Source organism: Chiloscyllium punctatum, chromosome 6, assembly GCF_047496795.1.
Source record: "Chiloscyllium punctatum isolate Juve2018m chromosome 6, sChiPun1.3, whole genome shotgun sequence".
Lineage (NCBI taxonomy): Eukaryota > Metazoa > Chordata > Chondrichthyes > Orectolobiformes > Hemiscylliidae > Chiloscyllium > Chiloscyllium punctatum.
In genome coordinates this window covers 26644088-26670964 of record NC_092744.1, presented here as the reverse complement: position 1 = coordinate 26670964, position 26877 = coordinate 26644088, and the positions used below count along the sequence as shown (strand labels likewise).

At 41.9% G+C, this 26877-nt stretch overlaps 1 protein-coding gene across 2 annotated transcripts in view; it reads left to right on the top strand.

Annotated features, from left to right (window-relative positions):
* abcf3 (ATP-binding cassette, sub-family F (GCN20), member 3) overlaps positions 1-26877 on the top strand; it is a 102048-nt gene that overhangs the window by 9062 nt on the left and 66109 nt on the right. Inside the window, exons 2-6 of one of the 2 annotated variants that reach the window (XM_072572179.1) lie at positions 7641-7734; positions 17746-17890; positions 18701-18777; positions 20283-20338; positions 25146-25243. In XM_072572179.1, coding sequence (XP_072428280.1) covers positions 17871-17890; positions 18701-18777; positions 20283-20338; positions 25146-25243 — 251 coding nt within the window. In that variant the 5' untranslated portion in view covers positions 7641-7734; positions 17746-17870. The remainder of the gene's footprint in view (positions 1-7640; positions 7735-17745; positions 17891-18700; positions 18778-20282; positions 20339-25145; positions 25244-26877) is intronic. The other variant, XM_072572178.1, reaches the window with a different exon arrangement.

Below are 26877 nucleotides of genomic sequence, written 5' to 3'. Positions count from 1 at the left end.
TGTATTTGGTTTGCTGATGGGTATATGAATAGGAAGGGTTTGGAGGGATTTGAGTGGGACTAGATTGGGTTGGGATATCTGGTCGGCGAAGACTAGTTGGACCGAAGAGTCTGTTTCCGTGCTGTACATCTCTATCTCTCTAAGGTTCTTGCAATTCACCAGTCTTAGCAAATAGAGTTTAGTTGGAAACAAAGTTTGGGCTCAGCCAAACACAGTTGCACAAGTGATGAAATGGGACTTTGTACGTCAGACTCTGGGGTGAGTTTCGCGTGGGGTACATCTGCAGAGGAGTTCTGAGAATGCTTTTTCATTCAATGGTTTGATTACATTAATAATTTGATGAGGCTCCACTAAGTTACGTTGACAGACGCAGAAGTGCGTTCCAGCTTGTCCAGCAAAAGTGAACCAACCGTCTCTGACGGTACATCGATCAATGTTTCAAGTTTCCTCACAAACTACCTTTTGCCCAGCTATTGATATCACTTTCCTATGAAACACAAATAGATAGCTCTATACAGTTGGGGAAAACATAACTTGGACTTGAGCTTAACAATTTTTCACTCCCTCCTTTTTTTTAAGATATTGGTTCACTTCTGCATTTCATTTACTGCAAACTTAAAACAAGTTAATCCTTGTGACTTTCACCTGGAATATTCATTCATGCAAAAATAAACTGATGTGAAACACCTGTAGTGTAAAAGGGAACAAGTGGCTAAAGTCAACACATGATAGTGAATGGTAAAGTTATAACTCCCATGTTCTGTAAAATCACAAATATCTAGAGATAAGCAAGCTTATGTTCAGTTAAGCACTTGTATCATGTCATAAAATGAGAAAAACGCATTAATTTATGGATAGGAGTATTGAAATTCCTTGTTATGTCATTTTCTTCTTCTTATCCTTATGGCTGAATTATAATTAACCAAATCCTCACTGTATGTTAGCTGTTCTGAATTTGAGATAAAGTAGGTTATGTGATGCATGCCTTTGTGCTCATGAGGTATATGAAAAGAGAGTCAGCCATTGTTCATCCTCCTGGGGATCTCATTCTCCCCTTTCTGGAAAAATGATTGTTTAGCATTCAAGCGTGAGCAAACTGCAGTTTTGTTCAAAGTAAATATTGTTGAGAATACAATACTTGGGTCATTTGGTCCTTCTACACTGGCAGTTCTGCATTAAATATGATTGTGGCTTTGGCTGTACTTTCCTGTCAGCTCTCCAAAACTCTTAATGATTGAGTAACAGTTTTCACTTAGCTTGGAGTATATTCTAATATACCCATCCTCCAAAGGAGAATTCCAAAGATTAATAACCTGCTAAGAGAAAAGAAGAATCTCCTTGTTTCAGTGTTAAATGGAAGATGCCAATTTTTAAATTCTGCCTCTGGTTCTGAATACCACCTGCCTCTCACCTCAGCCCCCACCATATTCGCAAACATACACACACAGAAACATTCTCTTAGGATCTAAACTATCAGTTCCCTCAGAATCTTATTTTTACGACTTCATTTAATTCCAGAGGATGTGGGCCAACCTACTCCACCTTCCCTCGAAAGATTAAAGCCTGTTGAATCATTGTGTTCGCCCACTAATCCTTCTTGCAAAGTCCACACTGTGACAGACCATTCTGAACTCTGCCCCAATTTTTGTCTCCATTTAAACAACTATTTCCAATCTTGGTGTCGAATTGGTGGATCTCTTTTCCTTGTGTCATTTCTATTTTTGCCTACTCCAATTTTCTCCAGAATTGCCTCACTTGCTTCACATGTCTAAAAATCCAGTTCATCCAAAAATCTGCTTGCATCCTCTCCCTGCTGGCTCATTCTCTCTGTCCTAGTTGGTTAAGCAGCCTAATGCCTGAAATTTAAAGTTGTCATATTTCTGTTTAATTTTGTTTTCTCATTTTTCCCTACCTCTGTAATCATGAGTTTGACCTCTTGTACATTCCTTTCTTTAGCTCTGCTGTGGTGGCTGTACCTTAGGTTGTCTGAACTCTTATGGAATTTCCATCCTTGGTATCTCATATTAACTTATTATCCATCCTTTCCTTTGGCCTGTTTAGGGAGATTTTGTAAGGGGATTTATTTTCTGTTAAAAGTTGTGATGTGAATGTTGACAGGATTGGGTTCAGTGCAATGCTATCACAGGTCAGAAAGGCCTTTAAGTTGGCAACTTAACTCAAAAATTGCTGATTTAAAAAATGTTCAAAGACCTATGAGCCTTCTGCAGCAATAGCATCTCCAAGAAAGTAGGGAGGGCACAAAAAGCAATAATACTACTAAACTTTTACAAAAGCAAAATACCGCAGAAGCTAGAAATCTGAAAGCAAGCAGAAAATGCTGAAAGTACTGTCTCTCCACAGATGCAATCTGACCGGCTGAATAGTTCCAGCTTTTACTATTTTCATTTAAATGTTTAGGTGAATTTTGGTGAATGAGGTGGGATAATCAGTCTTCAAGAATCTACACCATATTTTCTCTGCTAAATGATGTGGTAGAGACCACACTAGAAGGTCAAGTGGCAAAGCTCAATTCAGAGTATCAGCAGATTTGCAAGTTCATTAATCTTGTATTCTAGATATTAAATTTTTCCTTGCAATAGTGAAGCTGTTTGTTTGGAGAAGAAGGATCAATTTCATACGATATGCCTAGTAAAATATTTGGCCTAGAATAAGGGGAAAAATGGACGGAGAGGCAAGAATATATGCATTTCTGCAGAAGTTCTACAGTTCGAGACAGCAATCTAAGAGCTGCTTTGTACTGTAAGAAAAAAACAGCCGACCATGAGATAGGCTGCAAGTTGAGAAGAGATTTCAAATTGGCTGCTATGTGTTACCTGAGAGCAACAATAGCTACTCTTCAAAAACAGTTAACTAATTGGGAGTCGTTTTGTAATGTCCTGAGAATGTGGAAGGTTCTATATAAATAGTCTTTTAAAATATACACAGAAGTCTTCCTGGAGCGTCGGAGGCTGAGGAGTGCCCTTACAGAGGTTTATAAAATCAGATGGGGCGTGGATTATGTAAATAGACAAGATCTTTTCCCTGGCTTTGAGGAGTCCAAAACTAGCGGGCATAGGTTTACGGTGAGAGGGAAAAGATTTAAAAGGAACCTAAGGTGCAGCGTTTTCATTCAAAGGGTGATGCGTGTATAGAATGAGCTGCCAGAGGAAGTGGTGAAGGCTGGTACAATTGCAACACTTAAGAGGCATCTGGATAGGTATATGAATTGGAAGGGTTTAGAGGGATATGGGCGAAGTGCTGGAAAATGGGACTGGATTAATGTTAGTATATCTGGTCGGCATGTGAAAATGTGTACAGGGTATAAGCATGCAGGAAAGAGTTAAGTTTGAGTTTTGTGAAACGAGGTTCAGCTGAGCATGACTCACATCAGATAAGAACTTAGAGTTCACAATGGCATGCTGGAGGCAAGGGTAATAGGTTAACAAAGTGAAAAAACAGTCATTATGTAAAGCCATTTAATAATATTGGAAGAATTCAGTATGCAAGATCAGCGAACAAGGGGGAAAAGTATCCATTGTATGAATCCAGTTAACAAGGTTAAGAACATTCATTGTATAACAATAAAGGGCTTGGTCTCTGCTATTGATACTTGATTATAACAGTCATAGAGTCATAGAGATGTACAGCATGGAAACAGACTCTTCGATCCAACCTGTCCATGCAGACCAGATATCCCAACCCAATCTAGTCCCACCTGCCAGCACCCGGCCTATATCTCTCCAAACCCTTCCTATTCATATACCCATCCAAATGCCTCTTAAATGTTGCAATTGTACCAGCGTCCACCACTTCCTTTGGCAGTTCATTCCATACCTGTACCACCCTCTGCGTGAAAAGGTTGCCCCTTTGGTCTCTTTTGTATCTTTCCCCTCTCACCCTAAAGCTATGCCCTCTAGTTCTGGACTCCCCAACCCCAGGGAAAAGACTTTGTCTATTTATCCTACCCATGCCCCTCATAATTTTGTAGACCTCTATAAGGTCACCCCTCAGCCTCTGATGCTCCAGGGAAAACAGCCCCAGCCTGTTCAGCCTCTCCCTGTAGCTCAAATCCTCCAACCCTGGCAACATCCTTGTAAATCTTTTCTGAACCCTTTCAAGTTTCACAACATTTTTCCGATAGGAAGGAGACCAGAATTGCACACAATATTCCAACAGTGGCCTAACCAATGTCCTGTACAGCCGCAAACATGACCTCCCAACTCCTGTACTCAATACTCTGACCAATAAAGGAAAGCATACCAAATGCTTTCTTCACTATCCTATCTATCTGCGACTCCACTTTCAAGGAGCTATGAACCTGCACTCCAAGGTCTCTTTGTTCAGCAACACTCCCTATGACCTTACCATTAAGTGTATAAGTCCTGCTAAGATTTGCTTTCCCAAAATGCAGCACCTCACATTTATCTGAATTAAACTCCATCTGCTGCTTCTCAGCCCATTGGCCCATCTGGTCAAGATCCTGTTGTAATCTGGGGTATCCCTCTTCGTTGTCCACTACAACTCTAATTTTGGTGTCATCAGCAAACTTACTAACTGTACCTCTAAAGCTCACATCCAAATCATTTATGTAAATGACAAAAAGTAGAGGACCCAGCACCGATCCTTGTGGCACTCCACTGGTCACAGTGCCTCCAGTCTGAAAAACGCCCCTTCACCACCACCCTCTGTCTTCGACCTTTGAGCCAGTTCTGTATCCAAATGGCTAGTTCTCACTATTCCATGCAATCTAACCTTGCTAATCAGTCTCCCATGGGGAAACTTGTCGAGTGCCTTCCTTTTAGAATAGATTACACACTGTGGAAACAGGCCCTTCGGCCCAACAAGTCCACACTGACCCTCCAAAGAGCAACCCACCCAGACCCACTCCCCTACATGTCCTCCTTCAGCTAACACTACGGGCAATTTAGCATGGCAAATTCACCTAACCTGCACATTTTTGGACTGTAGGAGAAAACTGTAGCACCCAGTGGAAACCCACGCAGTCACTGGGAGAGTGTGCAAACTCCACACAGACAGTTGCCTGAGGCGGGAATTGAACCCGGGTCTCTGGCGCTGTGAGGCAGCAGTGCTAACCGTTGTGCCACCGTGCTGCCCGTATACATCACATCTACCGCTCTGCTGCCATCAATCCTCTGTTACTTCTTCAAAAAACTCAATCAAGTTTGTGAGACTGAAGGGGGGGGGGTGGGCGGGAAACGGGATGATAATATTGGCGTAGTCAGCAGGATCCAAATGGATAGTTATGATCGGACAGTGTCAGCAACCGTCCAGGACACCGGCGTCGAGAGACGGACGGGCCCACAAGGTAAGATTTTAAACCTTGGTGTCTCTCAATGATCCTGTGTGCCGGGTCTCTTTCCCCCCCCCCCCCCCCCCCCCAATCGCTCTCTATTCTACGGATTCCTCGAACGGTAATAATTTGTTCAGTTGGGTGCTCAACCTACGATAATGTAGCTAATCATGTGGATTATTGAGGCAGACTTTTCTTAACAGGTACCAGGAAGACCCCAATTTATCAGGTGTCTGTCCCATTTGCCTTAAGGTACTTTAACCGTTTCAGATTTAACAATTATACCCATAAATCGATTCCCACTTGAACACAGCTCAAAGCTTAGCAGAGTGCAGAGGACTTGAACCCCGCCCCCCCCCACCCACCTCGGGGACTCGAACCCCAGTATCAGACCAAAGGTCTGTTTCCATGCTGTACATCTCTGTGATTCTGACTTTAATTGTCCCAAATACCAAGTGTTCTGTCTGAGCTCATATTCTTGTTTAAAATGGGAATGGAAATCAGAGCTATTGACATTTTGAATTTTAATATCGCCTGTAAACTTTATCATTAGACAACATGTTGCCAAAGTCATTAATTTGCTCTCTCCTTGTGCCCCCTCAACCCCATATCACCCTTTTGTTATCTGAGGTTGAGAGTTCCAATGAAGTGGCAAAACTGTCCAGTGGTGACTGTCATCAAGGTGTGATTGTTCTTTTCTCCAAACCTTGTCAATCAAGCAGTTTTTCACTGCCCTGATTGACCGATCTCTTCAGTGCTCCATTTGGTTAATCAAGTGTTTTTGTGGACATTGACGTAATGGTGTGGAGATACTTTGCACAGCAAAACAAGTGATAGGACAGTCCTGGGATCTCTCACGCACACACCTTAGCAATACGATCCCATTGTAGCCTCCTAAGTTATCGTGGATATAGCTATTTGCCCCTGCTCAGCAACTCCCAGCTCTCCATTTGGGCATTGAAATGGGATCGTCCTGGGACTAAAGTTGAGAGCACTGCTATCTCATCTGTCTTAATGAGTCGTGTCACAAGACAGCTGATAGTGTTCAGTAGCTGGACCAAGTTCAGGTTTTACTTTTCATCTCTGAAAGCAAGCCAATGAGTTTCATTTTGCAACTCCTAAAATTGGATAGCAATCCATGTTCGGCAATGGGACAAATATACCATGCTTCCACAATGCCAATATATGTTGCATGTACTCCCTAATGTGAAAATGCTGGTATTAGACTGGGGTGGACAAAGTCAGAAGTCAGACAACACCAGGTTATAATCCAACAGGTTTATTTGAAATCACAAGCTTTTGGAGCGCTGCTCCATCAGGTGAAGTGGAGAGAAGTACACAGGTACAAAATATGTAGGCGGAAATGCTCTGTGCCTGTGTGCTCCCCTTCACTTCACAGATTAAGGAATAAATCTGTTGGACCATAACCTGGGGTTGTGTGACTTCTGACTTTATATTTAAATGACGTGAAGACTACAAAGTTAAGCAAAATTCAAAATAGCATTTGAATTATGCTGTGCCTGAAACTCATGGTTGTATCCTGAGTGATGGGACATAGGTTCATTCAAGTGATTTTCTGATATATTAATCCACCAAGTTCAATATAGTTCTCTGAAGGAGGCAAACACTCACTAGAAGGGAACTTGAGCAACAGGATTCATAGCTCTATTTTTAGGATGTTCTGTGGAAGTCTGGATAACCCTCTCATTCCATTCCTTCTTTTTTAAAATTCACTCCTGGGCTGTGGATGTTACTGATACAACACAACAGGAGAGTGAGCAGCACTGAATTCCAAAGTTTAAAGTGTCTTTGGACTCAAAGCATTAACTTTGTGTCTCTCTCCACAGATCTGCCAGACCTGTTGTTTCTCCAGCACTTTCTGTTTTTACTTAAGATTTCCATCATCAGGTTTGTTTGGAGATCAAATAGTGCACTGAACATAAATCTTTTGATTGTCATAAGTGGACGTAGGCTGAGTGTGGCTTTGGTGCCATCGAATGCTAATGTTACAGTTCTTTGGTTTTCAAACTGGACTTCGGGAGAGCTGAGCAAGTCCATACTCTAAGACTATAGCATCTTTCAAATTCTATATTCTTTCTGTATCTTTTGATTTAATAGTACAATGTTTCTGTTTCTGTATTCTACTAAAGACTTTATACAATGTTAATTCTATTTTTCTTTGAACAGCTGTCACTGTTTTCTCTAATCAGGGATTTTTGAAATTGTGTTTTCCTCCATACTGAAAGTTCAACGACTTTTAAGCCAACTAAATTTATTCAAATGTTTGTCAGAACTTGACTTGTTTTTTTTCCACTATGATCCCCATTAGGTTTCCTTTGGAGTTTTTAAGGTCACTAGGGCTGTTTGTGACGATGAGCAAGGTTGAAGTGTGGCACCGATCTTCAGCTTCCCAACTGGGAAAGGTACTTTTAAACCTTTCATCTGAACCCAAGTTAATTAGCCCAGTTTTCCTCCCCAGCTTTGTAGAACTAGATACTCTTGAGTTTTGTTATAAAATAAAATACTTGACAGAAACAAAACTTGACACTGTGTACCCACCGATCAAATTCCTCAGTTTCTGTTCTTGAACCCGTCTACGTATCAGTGATTTTCCCTTGTTTTGCGTCTCTCCCATTCGGTGTGTAACCACATTCTTTACCTTATTTATCCTGACCTTCCTACTTTTAACTACGTTGCCATGGTCAGCTATAATCTATGAGTTAGATTGTGCTGTTCTTACATGATATTTTGTGTCCTTCCAAACTGTATTCAGACCTCAAGACTTATGACTGGAATATGGGAGATTAAGATTAAGGGGTGATTTGCTTGAGATTTTTGATTTTTTTTTTAATGGAATCAACAGGTTAGGTAGAAAATTTTTCTATCTTAAAATCTAAACCAGGCCATTTGGTAGAAAGGTTAAGACACACTTCTTTGCAAAAAGTGATACACAATGTGGAATTCTTTCCCCAAAATTGCAGTAGCTGCTGGGACTTGCCTTATTTTATCTACTAAAATCAGATAATTTTGGTGAGGCAACGGCAAGGGTGTAAAGCAAGGCAGGTTGATAGGCTTAGCATACAACACGGTCATAAAGATATACATCATGGAAACAGAGCCTTCTGTCCAACTCATCTGTGCTGACCAAATAATCTAACCTGATCTAGTCCCATTTGTCAGCATTTAGCCCATATCCCCCTCAACCCTTCCAAGTTCGTGTATTCATTGAGGTGTGTTTGAAATGTTGTAATGGCAGCTTATTTCATATATGCATCACTTCTGCATAAAAAGTTGCTGCTCAGATCCTTTTTAATTTTTCTCCCTCACCTTCAACCTATGCCTTAGCTGTTCATCCTATCCATGCCCCTCATGACTTTATAAAACTCTATAAGTCCATCCCTCAGCCTCTGACGCTGAAGGGGAAAAAAGTCCTAGTCTGTTTTACCTCCCCCAATGGCTTAAATGCTCCAATCCCAGCAACATCATTTTAACTTTTTTTTTAACCCTTTCAAGTTTAACAACATATTTTCTATAACAGGGAGACTATAACTGAAGGCAGCATTCTGAAAACCACCTCGAATTTGTTCACATTTGTTCACTTTGACACTTAAATCCTTTGGCTTTTCATGGTGACTTTGAACTTTGTACCTTAGTGCCTTAGTTTATGTTACTTTTTGTTGACATGATCTCTCAAATCATAGAATATCAGGGGATGTCTGAGAAAATACTGCATAGGTCCTTTTCAAATATCCTTCAGAACAGATATTATGTTAAGATATTATCTTAAAGGGCCAGAGGGTCGCCAATCTGTCAAATTGACAAAGCAATAAACCAGATAAACTGATCACATGTCAATGCCCGGCCAAGGGGTAATCTTCGAAGGATTATAATATGAGAAACCTAAATATTCTTCATAAAATAAATGGAAAATTGAAGACAGCAAATTTTTTTTTCATGGTGAATTATCTTGGATGGGGCTTGTTTATCAGCCTCCACTGCAGAAATGTAAGGGAAGGAAATAAACAGGAGCATAGAGGTACATGCAATAAGGGTACAACTGCAATCATTGGTGACTCCATATAGATTGGACAAACCAAACTAGCAATGATACTGTGGAGGCGGATTTCATGGAATGTATAGATGATGGTTTTTAAGATCAATATATTGAGGAATTAACTGGAGAACAAGCTATCCAAGAGTGGCTATTATGCAATGCGAAAGGATTAATGGACAGTCTTTTTCTGCAATTCCATTGCAGATAAATGCTAAAGAGAGAATTGTTCATTAAGATGGAAAGTAAAGTTTAGAAAAGGTTTAGTGTCTTCACTAGCAGAATTATATGACGAGTGTTCACCGTTGTTTACCTGTGGTTAAAATCCATTTTCTGATACAGAGATCTGGTCCAGGTTTTCTGTTGATTTGAGTGCATCGTAGATAAATTAAGAACTTTGCATACTTGAAATAGGCTTTACAATTTTTGTGACAACCCTGGGAATAGTGGGGCTAGAATTCCCGTTCACTAACACAATGAGGTGTAACATTCCACCAACCTTCACCCTCGGTTCAATGATGGTTTTGTGCTGTCTACAAATATCTTTCCCTACCACCTGAAAAAAGCAGCAGTGTAAACATCACAATGAGTTTCAGCAACTTGCTATTATAAGTGCTGTGATTCCTTCCATAGTCTTTGATTTAAAACGGTTCTTTTTTTCCCCACTTTAGTCCTCAATCAAAGGTACAAAAATTAAAATGATACTGTTTGCAATGGTATGCATGTGTTTTTTTTAAGCTTCTGCATGGTCATGCATGCACGTAGCTTACAGGGAATGTTACACTCAGTCTCATCACTGTGGAGAAGTCCTCTGAGGACTTTCATTTTTGTAACCTTGAAATTTAGTGTTCTTAGTCCACACATGATAAGGCTTTAGACATAATAGCTACAATTTTTGCAATGCGCTTGTTGATTTCCACATTGAGTGACAGATTGAGAGTGATTGAAGTGTGTATATTTCTGAAGTTATCAATAAATTGAGTGTCATCTTATCAATGGTGATAAATTGTGGTATGGCTATATCCTCAACAATAACATTGTTTCCCTGATACTGATCGTACATTGCAGCAGGTGTAAGTAAAATGCTGAATGTTGAAGCACTTTGACATTATTTGCTATCAATTACATTGTTGTTAGTTTGGCAACTTTATGTTTAGGTCATATCACGTAAATAGCTTCAAAAATATTGTGCACTTGTCCTTTTCAAATCGGAGTTCACTTTTTTGAGGACTGTACATAATAGCTGTAAAGTCTTGCTGCATTTGAGAGACCCAGAGATGATGCGCCATGAACAATTTTTCAGGACTATCCATGAAGTTTTGATGTAATTCTTTGGCAAGTTTTTATAAGTTTTCGAACTTTTGTGACCTTTTTGCCAAAATTGAGCACACTTCGTGCTCCTTGTCTTATATTTGGTGCAACAGGGAATATTTCCTGAGCCTAGAAATTCTGTTTCTGTAAAAATGATCAAAGATTATATGGAAAAATCCAAATGTGTTTGATGAATGCACATATCTATTGGAAAGACTTGAAACTATTCCTCAGCAAATGAAACTTATGACATTTTTAACAGCATGAATCATCCCAAGATATTTCGTGGAGGCATTTAAAACAAAGTATGATATTCGAGCATAAAGTGACATAGGTCACAATGACTAAAAGCTTGGTAAAAGAAGCTTTTAAGGAGCATCTTAAATCAGAAGAGTAAGGTTGAGACCAGGTATATTGGGACAGTAATCTAGTGCTTGCGCTCCAGGGAGCTGAAAGAGCAACCACTATTGTAATGATAATAATTGGGAATGTTCGAGAGGCCAGATCTAGAGGAATATAAATCAAATAGAGAATTGTTGGCTTGGAGGAGATGACAGAATTAAAGACCAAGGCCATGGAGGGTTAGGAGAACAGACTTTTCAAGTCAAATGGCTGCTTGTTAGCTTAGGTCAATGAGGAATGATAGAAACTGACTCATTGAGAGTTTAAGACATGGGTGGTTCACAGAGGTGTGAGAATGAATGTGAGATTACCAGTAGGACTGTGCTGAAATAGTTGAGTCAAGACATTAGTTCAATGAGTTTTCAGCTATATAAGCTGAGACAACGATGCAGTTAGAGAAGAGAAAGAGGTGGAAATAGGCAATCTTATTAATGGCATATACAGGGGAACCTCGATTATCCGAACAAGATGGGTAGGTACTATTTCGTTTGGATAATTGATTATTCGGTTAATCTATTCAATGCCTTTCCCCTGGGGCTTGGAGTTTTCTATTAAGTCTGCTCCCTGTTCAGACTAGGCAGCAGCACAGCATGTGCGAGGTCCCGCCCCCCTCAACCCCGTCCAACACTGCTCCCCACCCCTGCCCAATACTGCCCCCCCACCTGCCTCCAACCCACTCCAACACTGCCTTGCACGCCCCCAATCCCCGTCCAACACCGCCCCTGTCTGCCCTCCAACATGGCCCCCTGCCTGCCCCCCCAGACCCGTCCAACACCGCCCTCTGCCTGCCTCCAACACCCCAACCCCCCCGCCCATCCCCAATCCTGTCTCTGGGTCTGCCGGACACCCACGACAAGACTGCTGCTGCTGCTGATCCTATTACCTTTTGGAGGATGAGCCTCCCAATAGCGCATGTGCCACGCGCACCCATACATAATGTTTTATTGCAACTTTTCGACAGGTTCCACCTTTGCCTGTACAGGACAATGCGAGAGAGATTATCTGGGGAAGGGGGTTTTAGGGTACACCCCTCTGTAGAATTCCAGGGAAAGTGTCGGGGGGGAGAGAGGGTGGGAGGTCAGTCACTTAGAGACGGTGTCTGCGCTCCCATCAGTCCAGGACTATTGTCAGCAGCACTTTTAATCTCTGTAAGCAAAAGGCGCGATCAGTGTTTAATGTAATGCTTCTGTTGGGACCTCAAGATCTCCTTCGGATAATCCAACTTTCGGATGAATGGTATTCTGGTAATTGAGGTTCCTCTGTATATATGAAGTTGAAAACTGAGAATAAAATACAATAAGGTGAACAGACTAGTTTGCAGAACTAGAGTGTGTTGCTGGAAAAGCACAGCAGGTCAGGCATCATCTGAGGAGCAGGAGAATCGATGTTTAAGGGCTCTGGCCCGAAACGTCAATTCTTCTGCTCCTCGGGTGCTGCCTGCTTTTCCAGCAACACACACTCAACTCTGATGTCCAGCATCTGCAGACCTCATTTTCTCCTAGTTTACTGATGAAGAGACTGATTCCAGACTTATTGCTAAGGAGAAATGGTGTCGCTAACTAGCAATCAGGAATCGTTACAGTTGGACTGAGCAATGAGCAGTCAACGCAACACCAAGTGATGGTGAAACGATCAACACACAAAATTTCTTTCTGTCAGTTGTCCAATATATTCATTGCATGTCATTTGTTTTTCATTTTATTGGTCCAGATGATTTCTGCTTGATTTCTGCTTCTATATATTATCTGTTTTCAGCAAGGAGTGAAATTTCTTTCAGTTTCAGGATACATTGCATTATAATTTCAAACTTATTTAATATTGTCATCACGCTTATTTATTGTCATAAATTCAAGACAGTACTGAAATGCTATTGATAAAAAAAATTACACTTGGAATTTTTTGTGTAATATTCTTTACTCACTGCCTCAAATTACTGATTACTACCATCATAATTAACAGAGCTGTATTTGTTTTTCCCAAGACAGACTGGTGCCTGTAATTTCTATACCAATCTTAGACAAATCAGAATTGTAACCACCAGTACTCTCTGCCAGAGTCCGACAGTGTCAGACCTGTCTCTTCCAGTGCTGGAGACAATAGGTGCAGGAGTAGGCCATTCAGCCCTTCGAGCCTGCACCGCCATTCAATATGATCATGGCTGATCATTCCTAATCAGTATCCTCTTCCTGCCTTATCTCCATAACCCTTGATTCCACTATTTTTGAGAGCTGTATCCAACTCTTTCTTAAATGAATCCAGAGACTGGGCCTCCACTGGGCAGAGCATTCCACACAGCCACCACTCTCAGGGTGAAGACGTTTCTCCTCATCTCTGTCCTAAATGGTCTACCCTGTATTTTTAAGCTCTGTCCTCTGGTTCGGCACTCACCCATCAGCGGAAACATGTTTCCTGCTGCCAGAGTGTCCAATCCTTTCATAATCTTTTATGTCTCAATCAGATTCCCCCCCCCCCCCCCCCCCGTCTTCTAAACTCAAGGGTATACAAGCCCAGTCGCTTCAGTCTTTCAGTGTAAGGTAATCCCGCCATTCCAGGAATTGACCTCGCGAACCTACGCTGCACTCCCTCAATAGTCAATAGTCTTTCCTCAAATTCGGAGACCAGAACTGCACACAGTACTCCAGGTGTGGTCTCACCAGGGCCCTGTACAGCTGCAGAAGCACCTCTTTGCTTCTATACTCAATCCCTCTTGTTATGAAGGCCAGCATGCTCCCTTCTTCACTACCTGCTGTACCTGCATGCTTGCCTTCATTGACTGGTGGATAAGAATACCCAGATCTCTCTGTACTGCCCCTTTACCTAAATTGATTCCATTGAGGTAGTAATCTGCCTTCCTGGTCTTGCCACCAAAGTGGATAACCATACATTTATCCACATTAAACTGCATCTGCCCACTCACCTAACTTGTCCAGGTCACCCTGTAATCTCCTAACATCCTCATCACATTTCACCCTGCCACCCAGCTTTGTATCATCAGCAAATTTGCTAATGTTATTGCTGATACCATCTTCTATATCGTTAGCATATATTGTAAAAAGCTGCGGTCCCAGCACGGATTCCTGCGGTACCCCACTGGTCACTGCCTGCCATTCCGAAATGGAACCGTTTATCACTACCCTTTGTTTCCTATCAGCCAACCAATTTTCAATCCAATCTAGTACTTTGCCCCCAATACCATGTGCCCTAATTTTACTCACTAATCTCCTGTGTGGGACTTTATCAAAAGCTTTCTGAAAGCCCAGGTAGACTACATCTACTGGATCTCCCTCGTCCATCTTCAGAGTTACATCCTCAAAAAAGTCAAGAAGATTAGTCAAGCATGATTTCCCCTTCATAAATCCATGCTGGCTCTGTCCTATCCTGTTAATACTATCCAGATGTGCTGTAATTTCTTCCTTTATAATAGACTCCAGCATCTTTCCTACCACTGAGGTCAGACTAACTGGTCTATAACTTCCTGCTTTCTCTCTCCCACCTTTCTTAAAAACTGGTATAACATTAGCCACCCTCCTATCCTCAGGAACCGACCCCGAATCTATCAAACTCTGGAAAATAATCATCAACGCATCCACGATTTCCCGAGCCACCTCCTTCAGTACCCTGGGATGCAGACCATCAGGCCCCGGAGACTTATCAAACTTCAGAGCTAACAGTCTCTCCAACACCAAATCCTGGCAAATATAAATTCCCGTAAGTTCAGGTCCTTCAGCCACTGTTACCTCAGGGAGATTGCTTGTGTCTTCCCCAATGAACACAGATCTGAAGTACCCATTTAATTCCTCTGCCATTTCTTTGTTCCCTGTAATATATTCCCCTGTTTCTGTCTTCAAGGGCCCAATTTTAGTCCGAACCATTTTTTTGCCTTGCACATACCTAAAAAAGCTTTTACTATCCTCCTTTATATTATTGGCCAGTTTACCTGCGTACCTCATTTTTCCTCTGCGTATTTCCTTCTTAGTAATCCTCTGTTGCTCTTTAAAAGCTTCCCAGTCCTCAGTTTTCCCACTTATCTTTGCTATGTTATACTTTTCCCCTTTTAACTTTATATGTTTCTTAACTTCCCTCGACAGCCATGGCCGCCCATGCCTCCTCCTGGGATTGATCTTCCTTTTAGGAATGAACTGATCCTGCAATTTCTGTATTATACACAGAAATATCCGCCATTGTTCCTCCACGGTCATCCCTGCTAAGGTATTGCACCATTGAACTTTGGCCAGCTCCTCCCTCATAGCTCCATAGTTCCCTTTATTCAACAGAAGTACTGTCACTTCCGATTGTACCCTCTCCCTCTCAAATTGCAGATTGAAGCTTAATGTATTATGGTCACTACTTCCCAATGGCTCCTTCACTTTGAGGTCTCTGACCAATTCTGGTTCGTTACATAATTCCAGATCCAGAATTGCCTTCTCCCTGGTCGACTCCAGCACCAGCTGCTCTAAGAATCCATCTCTGAGGCACTCCACAAAGTCTCTCTCTTGAGGTCCAATACCATCCTGATTCTCCCAGTCTACCTGCATATTAAAATCCCCCATAACAACAGTAGTAACATCTTTGCGACAGGCCAATTTCAGCTCCTGATTCAACTTACATCCGACATCCAGACTACTGTTTGGGGGCCTGTAGATGACTCCCAAGAGGGTCTTTTTACCCTTAGTATTTCGCAGCTCTATCCACACTGACTCTATATCCCCTGACTCTAGGTCCCCCCACGCAAGGGACTGAATATCCTCCCTTACCAACAAGGCCACCCCACCCCCTCTGCCTGTCAGTCTGTCCTTACGATAACACGTGTAGCCTTGAATATTCATTTCCCAGGCCCTGTCCACTTGAAGCCACGTCTGTTATTCCCACAATATCGTATCTGCCAATTTCCAAAAGAGCCTCAAGCTCCTCCATCTTATGTCTAATGCTTCGTGCATTCATGTATATTATTTTTAATTTGTTACTGCTCTCACCCTTCCCATCAACCCCTATTTCACTCAACCTTACAGCATAACCCCTTTCTGAGTTTTCTGCCTCATTGATACAGTTGTCTTTCTTGACTTCTCTTGTTCTAACTTTCCCTTCAATTTCTTTTTTAAACATCCAGTTTGTCCCCTCCCCCTCGCTACTTAGTTTAAATGTAGCGGTGTTGCAGTAGAAAACCTGCCTGCCAGAATGCTGGTCCCTAACCTAATAAGGTGCAAACCGTCTCTCTTGTAGTACTTATGCTTACCACAAAATATACCCCAGTGATCCAAGAACTTAAATCCTTCCTTCCTGCACCAGTTCCCCAACCACATGTTCAAGTCCATGATCTCCCTGTTTCTGGCCACACCAGCCCGAGGAACTGGAAGCAAACCAGAGATAACCACCTTGGACATCCTGCTTTTCAGCCTTCTTCCTAGTTCTCCAAAGTCCCGCTGTAGTATGTTCCTCCTCTTCTTCCCGACATCATTTGTGCCGACATGCACCACCACCTCTGGCTCTTCACCCTCGTCCTTGAGGATTTCCTGCACTCTGTCCGCGATGTCTTTCACCCTGGCACCAGGAAGGCAACACACCATCCTTAAATCCCGTCTGCTGCCACAAAAACCCCGGTCAGTTCCTCTCATGGAGTCCCCTATTGCCACGGCTCTGTGCGATGTCCGACTCTTCCGCTCTGCCTCTGCGCCAATTTTTGATTGACAGACCTGGCCGCCTTGCGAACTGGCAGTGTCATCAGTCTCTACTGTTTCCAAAAGCTTCAACTTGTTCCTGACAGGTACTTCTCCCAGGGTCTCTTGCACCTGTCTGCTCTCTTCTGGCATGATTGGTGTAATAACCTCGCTGAAGGTCTTGTCCAGAAAGATCTCGTTCTCTCGGATGAGCCTAAGGTCCTCGAGTTCTTTCATCAGCACTGCAATATGCTTGGTCAATAGCTGAATGTGCACACACTTTCTACACATTTACGAGCCAGACACCAGAGTCGTTGACCTCCCACATCAAGCACGTAGCACAATGAACCAGCTGGGCAGTCATGTCTTCACCCTCTTCAACTGTGGCGTAATCACTTCACTCAACCTCCTTGTCAAAGACTCCTGAGCTGAAGCCTCACTCTTCGATCCAAACTTCCTTAGACCCTCTTTTTGTGGCAAGTCTGTGGACTCTTAATTTAGGTTAGAGGAGGAGGGAGGGAGGGAGAGAGACCCTACTTTGTAGGACCTGGGGTTTAGAACACACCCACTCTAATAGCAATCACTTACCTTCCCAACCGGCTTTGCGCTCCGCCTCAACTTCCGCCCAGCTCCCGCTGCTCTCTGCTGTCTCCAATGTTAAAGAATAGCAGCCATGTGCTCACCAGTACTGTGTCTCAGTGTTGGGTAGTGGCAGACCTGTCTCCAGAAATACTATATCCTGTTGTAATACAGTGACTGACCCTGTCCTGTGAAATGCAAGTTTGTTTCTTTGCTGTCAGTGCTAGTGGAGAACATATGATAATTCCATACACCAAGCACTAAATTTCATTGAAATTTAACTGGCAGTACTAGCTATATTGATAATGAGGTGTCATATTTGGTGCAAGTTTACTTTAAGATATGCAATAAGATATCTTTGTGTTCATACCTGCTTTGCTTACCTTTTCTAACTGCATATTAAAACACTATTAAGAATGAGATATTGTTTTTCCCAGGTGTTCTGGATAGCAGTGCTGCTGATTTTGAATCTGTTGATGAAATTTTTGATGCAGTTGGTGATGTTCTGCAAGAAGTGTCAGTTTCAAAAAATAAAGATGACGTACGAGAGATTTGTCAAAAAATGTTTAACACCCTTAAACTGTGAGTAAACATTTTCTTTCATACTTTTGTGTCATGGATGTTTTGTCAGCAAGATGAAAAATCTTAAATAGTTGTAAATGAAACTCCTTTAAAACCTGTACTGTCAAAACCTGCGTCAGTATAGCAGGAAAACATTCCACTTTGACTTGCACAACATTGTAGATATACCATGTTTGTGCCTTGTTCAATGGGCATGGGTTACTACAGAATGATATGATAACTTTTCATCCTTTGTAACAATGCAACATTCAGCAGTTGTCAACTTTGTAGTAGTTGAACCAAATGCCTAAGTTGTGCAGACATGAAGTTGGTGATAAAATAATGTTAATCCTTTGCGCCAGTAATGCCACTGTGATGCCATTTATCAAAGGGGGAGAGAGAAAGAGAGAGAGAGAGAGAGAGAGAGAGAGAGAGAGCGCGCCAGTAATGCCACTGTGATGCCATTTATCAAAGGTGGGGGGGGGGGGGGGGGGGGGGGGGAAAGAGAGAGAGAGAGAGAGAGAATTAGTGCAGCTTGACCTCAACGAGAGAGATCATGGGTGAAAATCTTAGAGTTTTCTTGACTCTGTAATGGGTGAAGATGTGATTCATGGAAAAAAGGCCTCATTAATAAAAGGAACTTCAATATGCAATGTTGCACCTTTGTCATATTCCTCCAAATATGTTTTTATGGATTTGTATGAATGTAATGATTTATTGTTATAATTTTCAAAATTCTATATCTGTGTGTGAACAGTTGAGACCAGTGGCATGTTATCTTTGTGTCACCCAGGCTCGTAGCTAACATAATTATTTGCTTTTACTTGGCAGCAATACATCCAACTCCTCAAAATCAAATGTGCTGTTGAAAGCTCCTATACAGCTCTCGCAAATGACTGGGCACGCTGGTGAGTAATATGTTGGAGTCCTGTAATATCTCTGCATTGTGAAACTTTGTTCTTCGAGTCAGTCTTTTATATTACCAATTTCTTTATTAACATCCTTCCATTGCCCTGGACATTGTGCCCTTCACTGGGGTTTCTCCTTTCCTGAAACCTCGACTTGAAGTTTGCTAAGATGTGATTCACAGATTACTGCTGCTAGATTAGAGATATGCATCACTGCTTTGGACGAGTTTGGTTCATTGCTTAGGAAGGGAATTGAACTCTGGGATTTGTGCAGTCTGTATAGATTGACACCACATTTGGAACTGCACAGTTAAACTAAGAAACTGGGGTTTTCAAGATGCACTTTAAGGAAAAAAGCTCTGTTAACTAATCCCACACTCTTCAGTCTGCTTTGTTTTAAAAACACAAGACCTGATTAGTTTCAGTGAGTTAAGTTTTACACCATTGAGAACCATTTATAGAGGTGATTTGTGGCACAGAAGGAGCTCTTTGTCACTCCCTAAGAGCGGGCCAGAGGCTGAGATGTGCAGAGAATAACTCCCCTTCTGTTCCCTTAAAGCTGGTCCACTATCTGCATGAAACGTATCCCCAGTATCTGCACTTGCTTTTACATGCAACTCAAACCATACTCACATTCAACACAATACAAGGCAAAGCAGCCACTTGATTGGTATCGTATTCACCACCTTCAGCATTCAGTCCCTTCTCCATAGATGCAGTGGCAAGAGTATGTACTGCAGAAACGTACACAACATCCTTTGACAGCATCTTCCAAACCCAGGACCTCAACCATTGAGAAGGAGAAGAGCACCAAATGTATGGGTGTGCCACCACCTGTAAGTTCCCCTCGAAGGCACATATCATCCTGACCCAGAACTTTAAATCTAATACTAGGTTAAATCCTGGACTCCCCTGTTAATGGCATTTTGAGTCGACCTATGCCCTAAGAACTTGTAGTTCAAAAAGGCAGCACTTCTTAAGACCAGTTAGTGATGGACAATGATAAGACACCCCATGAGTGAATATTAAAATATTTGTTCATCAAGTCTATGCCAGCTTTCTGTACAACAAATCATTTTTACTGATCTGGCCTACATGTGACTTGTTAACAGCTAACCCGAGAATGCAACTTTTTAAAAAAAAGGTTTTGTGATTTACACACGAAAGAAGTGAAACTATCACTGTATTCTAACAGATGAAAGGTTTAACAGACAATCAATTTTTCAATGTATAATTTCAGTTACATCACACTGTAAATTTTTGCTATAAATTCTGTGTTACGATTGAGCCCTCCACTATCACCTGATGAAGGAGCGTCGCTCCGAAAGCTAGTGTGCTTCCAATTAAACCTGTTGGACTATAACCTGGTGTTGTGTGATTTTCAACTTTGTACACCCCATTCCAACACCGGCATCTCCAAATTCAGCTTAACAATGTATGTCATGGGTTTATAGGAAAAGATTGGATTCTCTTTTTTTTCTTTCTTTATAATATGCTGAGTGCAGACCACAAGACAGAAGATGTCAAAGGAATCTGGATGATGAGAAGGGATTTAGGCACGGTGAGTGAAACCATTTTTCAGAGCAGACTACTTTCTCTGAGTTAATATCTTTTAATGCACCTAGATTACTGCCTTTGAAATTAATCATGGAAAAGCCAAATTCTAAACTCTGAAACCAATAGTGAAAATGTTTGTGAACTGAGCCCATGAATGCAGCGTATGCAATATACATAGTCAAGAAATATTATTAAAACCACTAAACAATCTTGTATTAATGACCTGGAACAAAACCTAAATTGCTGGAGAAACTGATCAGGTCTTGTAGCATCTGTGGAAAGAAAGCAAAGTTAACATGTCAACTTCAGTGACCCTTCAGAACAATGGTGAGATTAGTAACAGGTTTTATTCATACATTGTCTGACCATTTCATCAAAATAAAATTATCAAATGAAATATAATGTGGAGAAATATTAACTGTTACATTGGAAAAGTGAGCATTTAAAACATGAAATCTAGGAGTACAATCCTGCAGGCCGTACAGGGATAAAGGTTCCTGGGTGTGGCATGTACTAAATCTTCTAAGGTGGCAAAATGAGTTGACTATTACTGCAAACTGAATTTAACAAGTCCATAGAGAGCAAAAACTAGGAAGTTGTATTTTTTATTCTTTCTTGGGACCCGGGCACACTGGCATTTGTTGCCCATCCCAAATTGTCCTTGAACTGAATGGCTTGCTTAGAATTTCAAAAGACAGTTGAGAGTTAATGACATTGCGGGAGGTCTGGAGTTTATGTAGTGCAGACCAGATAGGGATGGTGAATTTTTTTCTTGAAAGGACCTTAGTGAGCCAGATAGATTGTTATGATATCTGATGATGATTTCATGTCACCATTTCTGAGGTGAAGTTTACAATTCCAGATTTGTGAACTGAATTTGTATTCCATCAGCTTCAATAGTGAAGTTTCTGTCCCAGAACCTTTCATATATTGATGTTACCACTACACTTCATTTCTACAAAACATTGATTCGACTTCTGTTTTCTTATAATGTCCAGTTGTGCTCCCCTCTCTTTGAGAAGGATACCAAATCCTTGGAGAGTGTGCAGAAGAAATTTTACTGCATGTTAATAATGCTGAATGATTACAGTTTGTTGGAGAGATTGCAGAAGCTAAGATTATTCACCTTAGAGCAAGGAGGATTAAGCAGGTATTTGCGGATGTGTTCAAAATTATGACCGGTTTTGATAAGAATGGTCTTGATTTGGAGCAACTGTTTGGGCAAAATGCAAGTGATTGGCAAATGTGAGGAAAAGGTATTTAGCAAACAATCAGGTTATTGTGATTTAGAGATTGGCCGAAGTGGATTCAATGGTGATTTTCAAAGGAGATTTGGAAGCTGACACGGTTAGTGGGGAAAAGCAGGGGAGTGAGAAAAATTGGAGAGTCACTTCATAGAGCTAGCACAAGCCCAGTGAACTACTTTTGTTGTTATGATCGTCTTTTGTAATTCTGTACAAGAAAAGTGAGTTCTTGCAAGAGAGAGAGAAAGAGTAAGAGTCATGGGTAATGGGAACTCCAAGCTACGAATTGCATTCTCTACGTTGGCTCAGTCTTTCAGCTTGTGAAGCACACTTTTAGGCTTTAGGCTCTAGACTCCACTTGACACCTTCCACATCCTCGGGGCATATAAAAGTGCTTTACAGCTTGTGAATTCACTTGAGCACTAGGTCAGTATTGTTTCACTCTTCGAGGAGAAAGTGAGGACTGCAGATGCTGGAGGTCAGAGCTGAAAATGAGTCGCTGGAAAAGCGCAGCAGGTCAGGCAGCATCCAAGGAACAGGAGAATCGACATTTCGGGCATAAGCCCTTCTTCAGGAATGAGGAGAGTGTGTCCAGCAGGGTAAGATAAAAGGTAGGGAGGAGGGATTTGGAGGAGGGGCATTGGAAATGAGATAGGTGGAAGGAGGTCAAGGTGAGGGTGAGAGGCTGGAGTGGGGTCGGGGCTGAGAGGTCAGGAAGAAGATTGCAGGTTAGGAAGGCGGTGCTGAGTTCGAGGGATTTGATTGAGACAAGGTGGGGGGAGGGGAAATGAGGAAACTGGAGAAATCTGAGTTCATCCCTTGTGGTTGGAGGGTTCCGAGGCGGAAGATGAGGCGCTATTCCTCCAACCATCGTGTTGTTATGGTCTGGCGACAGAGGAGTCCAAGGACCTGCATGTCCTTGGTGGACTGGGAGGGGGAGTTGAAGTGTTGAGCCACGGGGTTGTTGGGTTGGTTAGTCCGGGTGTCCCAGAGGTGTTCTCTGAAATGTTCCGCAAGTAGGCAGCCTGTCTCCCCAATATAGAGGCCACATCGGGTGCAGCGGATGCAATAGATGATGTGTGTGGAGGTGCAGGTGAATTTGTGGCGGATATGGAAGTATCCCTTGGGGCCTTGGAGGGAGGTAAAGGGGGAGGTGTGGGCGCAAGATTTGCCTTTCTTGCGGTTGCAGGGGAAGGTGCCGGGAGTGGAGGTTGGGTTGGTGGGGGGTGTGGACCTGACAAGGGAGTCACTGAGGGAGTGGTCCTTTTGGAATGCTGATGGGGGAGGGGAGGGAAATATATCCCTGGTGGTGGGGTCTGTTTGGAGGTGGCGGAAATGACAGTGGGTGATACGCTGTAGATGGGGGTTGGTGGGGTGGTGGGTGAGGGCCAGTGGGGTTCTGTCCTGGTGGCGGTTGGAGGGGCGGGGCTCAAGGGCAGAGGAGCAGGAATTGGAGGAGATTCGGTGGAGGGCATCGTCGACCACGTCTGGGGGGAAATTGCGGTCTTTGAAGAAGGAGGCCATCTGGGTTGTACGGTATTGGAACTGCTCCTCATGGGAGCAGATGCGGCGGCGACGAAGGAATTGGAAATATGGGATGGCGTTTGTACAGGGGGCAGGGTGGGAGATGTAGTCTAGATAGCTGTGGGAGTCAGTCGGTTTATAGTAAATGTCCGTTTTGTTGATTCGGTCGCCCGAGATAGAAATGGAAAGGTCTAGGAAGGGGAGGGAGGAGTCTGAGATGTTCCAGGTGAATTTGAGGTCGGGGTGGAAGGTGTTGGTAAAGTGGATGAACTGTTCAATCTCCTCGTGGGAGCACGAGGCAGCGCCGATACAGTCATCGATGTTTGCGTCTTCGTAGGATATGTGGATGCATGGGCCCCAGCTATGCCTGCCTCTTCGTAGGATATGTGGAACAGTCCATCTTCCGCAGCTACACTGGCACCACCCCCCACCTTTTCCTCCGCTACATCAGTTTGTTCTACAATTGGAGCAGTTTGAATTTGATAAAACTGAAGTTTGTCAAATTGGTGATGTGGAAAGCACCAGAGTCTCTGTATTTCTTTAACGTCTTTTTGTGACCCTAGGACATAAAGTGCTGTTTGCCCAATGAAGTGCTTTTCAAATCCAGTTAATGTTAAAGAACAAGCAGAGAGCAAGCTCTTAGAAACAGCTTTCAGATATTATGTTAGACCAACTAGTTTTGGTATTTGTGAATACTCTAGGAAGCCTCAGGGACCCTGATGCTATTGAAATAGTGCTGTGGGATATTTTACACTAGTCTGAGATTTTGTATCAAACCTGAAAGTTGGCACTGCCAATGTTTTCTCAATATTTTGCAGAAGTGTCAGCTTGAATAATATGCTCAGGTCTTGAGAGTAGGATTTAATCTCCAAATTATATCATCCATAGATAAGATTGCTACGAACTGAGCAAAGGTGATCATTCGGAAATATTATCATAAAAAATAGCTTTTGAACGTTCAGTGATTTAATTATTCTCCACACTTGGTTTTGTTTCTCTTCCACCACTATTATTTCAAAGCTGCCAAAAGAAACCGCTGAGCGATGGAGTTATTAATTCTGGTTTCATGTATTCCTGGTGGATTACCTCCTGTCTCAAACAGCCCTTCCCAGTAAAACAACAATCTGATAGTTATAAAACTAATAGACAAAAGTCTTCAAAGAAAATTAGAATAACAGTTGCTGCTTTTCTTTAATTGTCCCAAAGGTAATTTGTTCCCAGTTTGCTCATAGTAATCCAGAAAATGATTCTTCAATTCCTGAGTAGTCCTGGGAAATTAGCAATCTAATGAGTAGTCTTCAATCCTGTGCTTAATTAAAGCCTGAGATGGGAGGAGACTTGTGTAGTTTATAAAGACCAATGTCCAAATGGCATTTCTGTCTACTTTGAGCTTAGTGTCATATTTGCATTAAGCTACAAGCACTAAAATGAGCCTCTTACCTGCATTGCTTGCGATGGCAAGTTAATCCTTTCCATTGACTGTTAAAACTTAGGCTGCATTTTGTCTCTGTTAGCTTGACTTCTCAGCCACCACTGAATGCCCCTGATTTTTCTTATTTCATAGCATAAGGAAACAGAATATGGTGTCACGGTATCATGAAAGCAATCCTTTGTACAGAATCCTTCCATTATGTGGATAACTGAATGCGCTGACTTATTCAATCCCAGTTAAGTGCTTCAGTTTAGTACCCAGTTTTAAGGAGGAGAAAAAAAAACAGCCTAGATTTTTGTTTGCCTGTCTCACTGTTTCATCTGATGGAAAATGCCAGCAAAGATATTAGCATGGAAAATAATTGCGTTGGTCTGCCTTGGACCCCAAGTTTTCTTTCCTGGTGAAGGGCTTTGGCCCGAAATATCGATTTTTCCCTGCTCCTCGGATGCTGCCTGAACTGCTGTGCTTTTCCTGCACCACTCTATTCTCTCTTCCCCCCCCCCCCCCAAGTATTCAGATTACCCAGTTTCAGATGGTAATGTATCTTAGAGTATCTCTAAATCCTAGATAAGAATTTTATTTTCTTCTGCTTTAATGTCATGTAATTTCAGACAGTAGATGCTAAGAAACTTGAGAAAGCTGAAGCACGGCTAAAAGCAAAGCAAGAAAAGAGGACGGAGAAGAATTCTCAGAAGACTGCAAATCCTTTGTAAGTACTGGAACTCAGGAACTGGAATTTGCACAGAGCTGAGCTTTGCTCATAGATTTGACACTCTTTGTTGGAGTATGTAGAGTGGGAAAATAGAGGATGTTAATAAGCTCAGGTTGTTCAGCCTTACAAAGGATGTCTCGTTTTCCTACTGATTAAATGTTGTCAACCTATTGTTACTTTCCAGTTCTGAAGAAGTGCTTGCGCATAAAATACTGCCTGGCTATTGTTTCAAGCACATTGAAATAAGTGGAGTGTAGTCAGTCCTTTGAGTCTGTTCTGCCATTTGATTAGATCATGGCTTGTTTGTACCTATGCTCCTTTTATCTGCTTTTTTTATGTCTGACACCTTTAGCCAACAAAAATCAAGTCTCTGTTTTGAATGTTGGATTTGACCCACAGTTCTTTGCTTTTTGGGGATGGGAGCTCCAATTTTCCACCATCAATTAGCACAGTTGTGTGATCAGACATTGTGGAATGCCACCAACAGCATGGTTCAGTTCCTGTAGTGACTGAGATCACCATGAAGGTCCTGCCTTCTCAGTTTCAGGAGCTGCTTGAGGCATGGTGACCATCAGTTAAACTCACTACCATCTATCTCTCTAACACTAACCAGTCACTCTCTTGACTCCCCACCTTCTGACATGCACACAATCGACCGTTACCAAACTCATTCTCTCTGCATTTGCTCAATAGCATCGGTTTTCAGTGTCACCCCCTCACTTATCCCTTGACCAGTTCAAAAACAAACCCTATAATCATGTTGGGCGCAAATACACTTTTATTCTCTGAAAGAAAAATTCTCAGTAATCATTTGTTGATCTCTGCAAGGCATTTCCAAAAACGATATAAACAATCTTTTTTTAAAAAATAGCGATTGCCTTGTTTAAACTGTTCAGTGTTTTTTTAATGAAACTTTGTGACTTGAATATTGTTTTGTTGCAACACAGTCATCAGTTTAAGAGGTTCTGGTCAGTTATACCTTATCGCACTATATATAAATCCAAATACTATTTTTAATGACCGTATTTGGTTTCAGAATTGCAAGACTTCTGTTGTTAAAGTGCCTTTAAGACCATGGGATTTCTCAGAGGGCTTTATTGCGCGTGATTTTTGAGGTGGGAGCACAACTCTTTATATGAGAGAGAGGCCCAGAAGCATTCCATTTGACAATGAACTTAGTAAGAAATGGGTTATGTTGCAAGCAGAGCTGCCTTCAAACCAGTTCTGAAAGAGCCTTTTGGTTTTTCTATGACCATTAGGGTTGCTACAGTTCATGTGCAATTGCATGAAAAGTAACAAACATAATGACTGTTCAGGAAAGAGAATCCCATCAAAATATTTAATTATAAACTGGTTCTGGAGCTAAAAATTATAGAGCTTCTGACAACAAAACTGGCTCAAGTAATTTATTCATAAAAAAATGTTACTTTATTGAACAGTGGATATTTTCACTAGTTCAAAGGGTGAGACATTTTTAGTTAGCATTTTGTACAATCTCAATGCCTCAACTCAGACCCTCCAGCTGCAGCTCAGTGGAGAGCTCTGTAATCTTTTATCATGAGATAATATGCCTTTATTTTTCTCTCTGCCAAAATGAACAATTTCACATTTTCCACATTATACTCTATTTG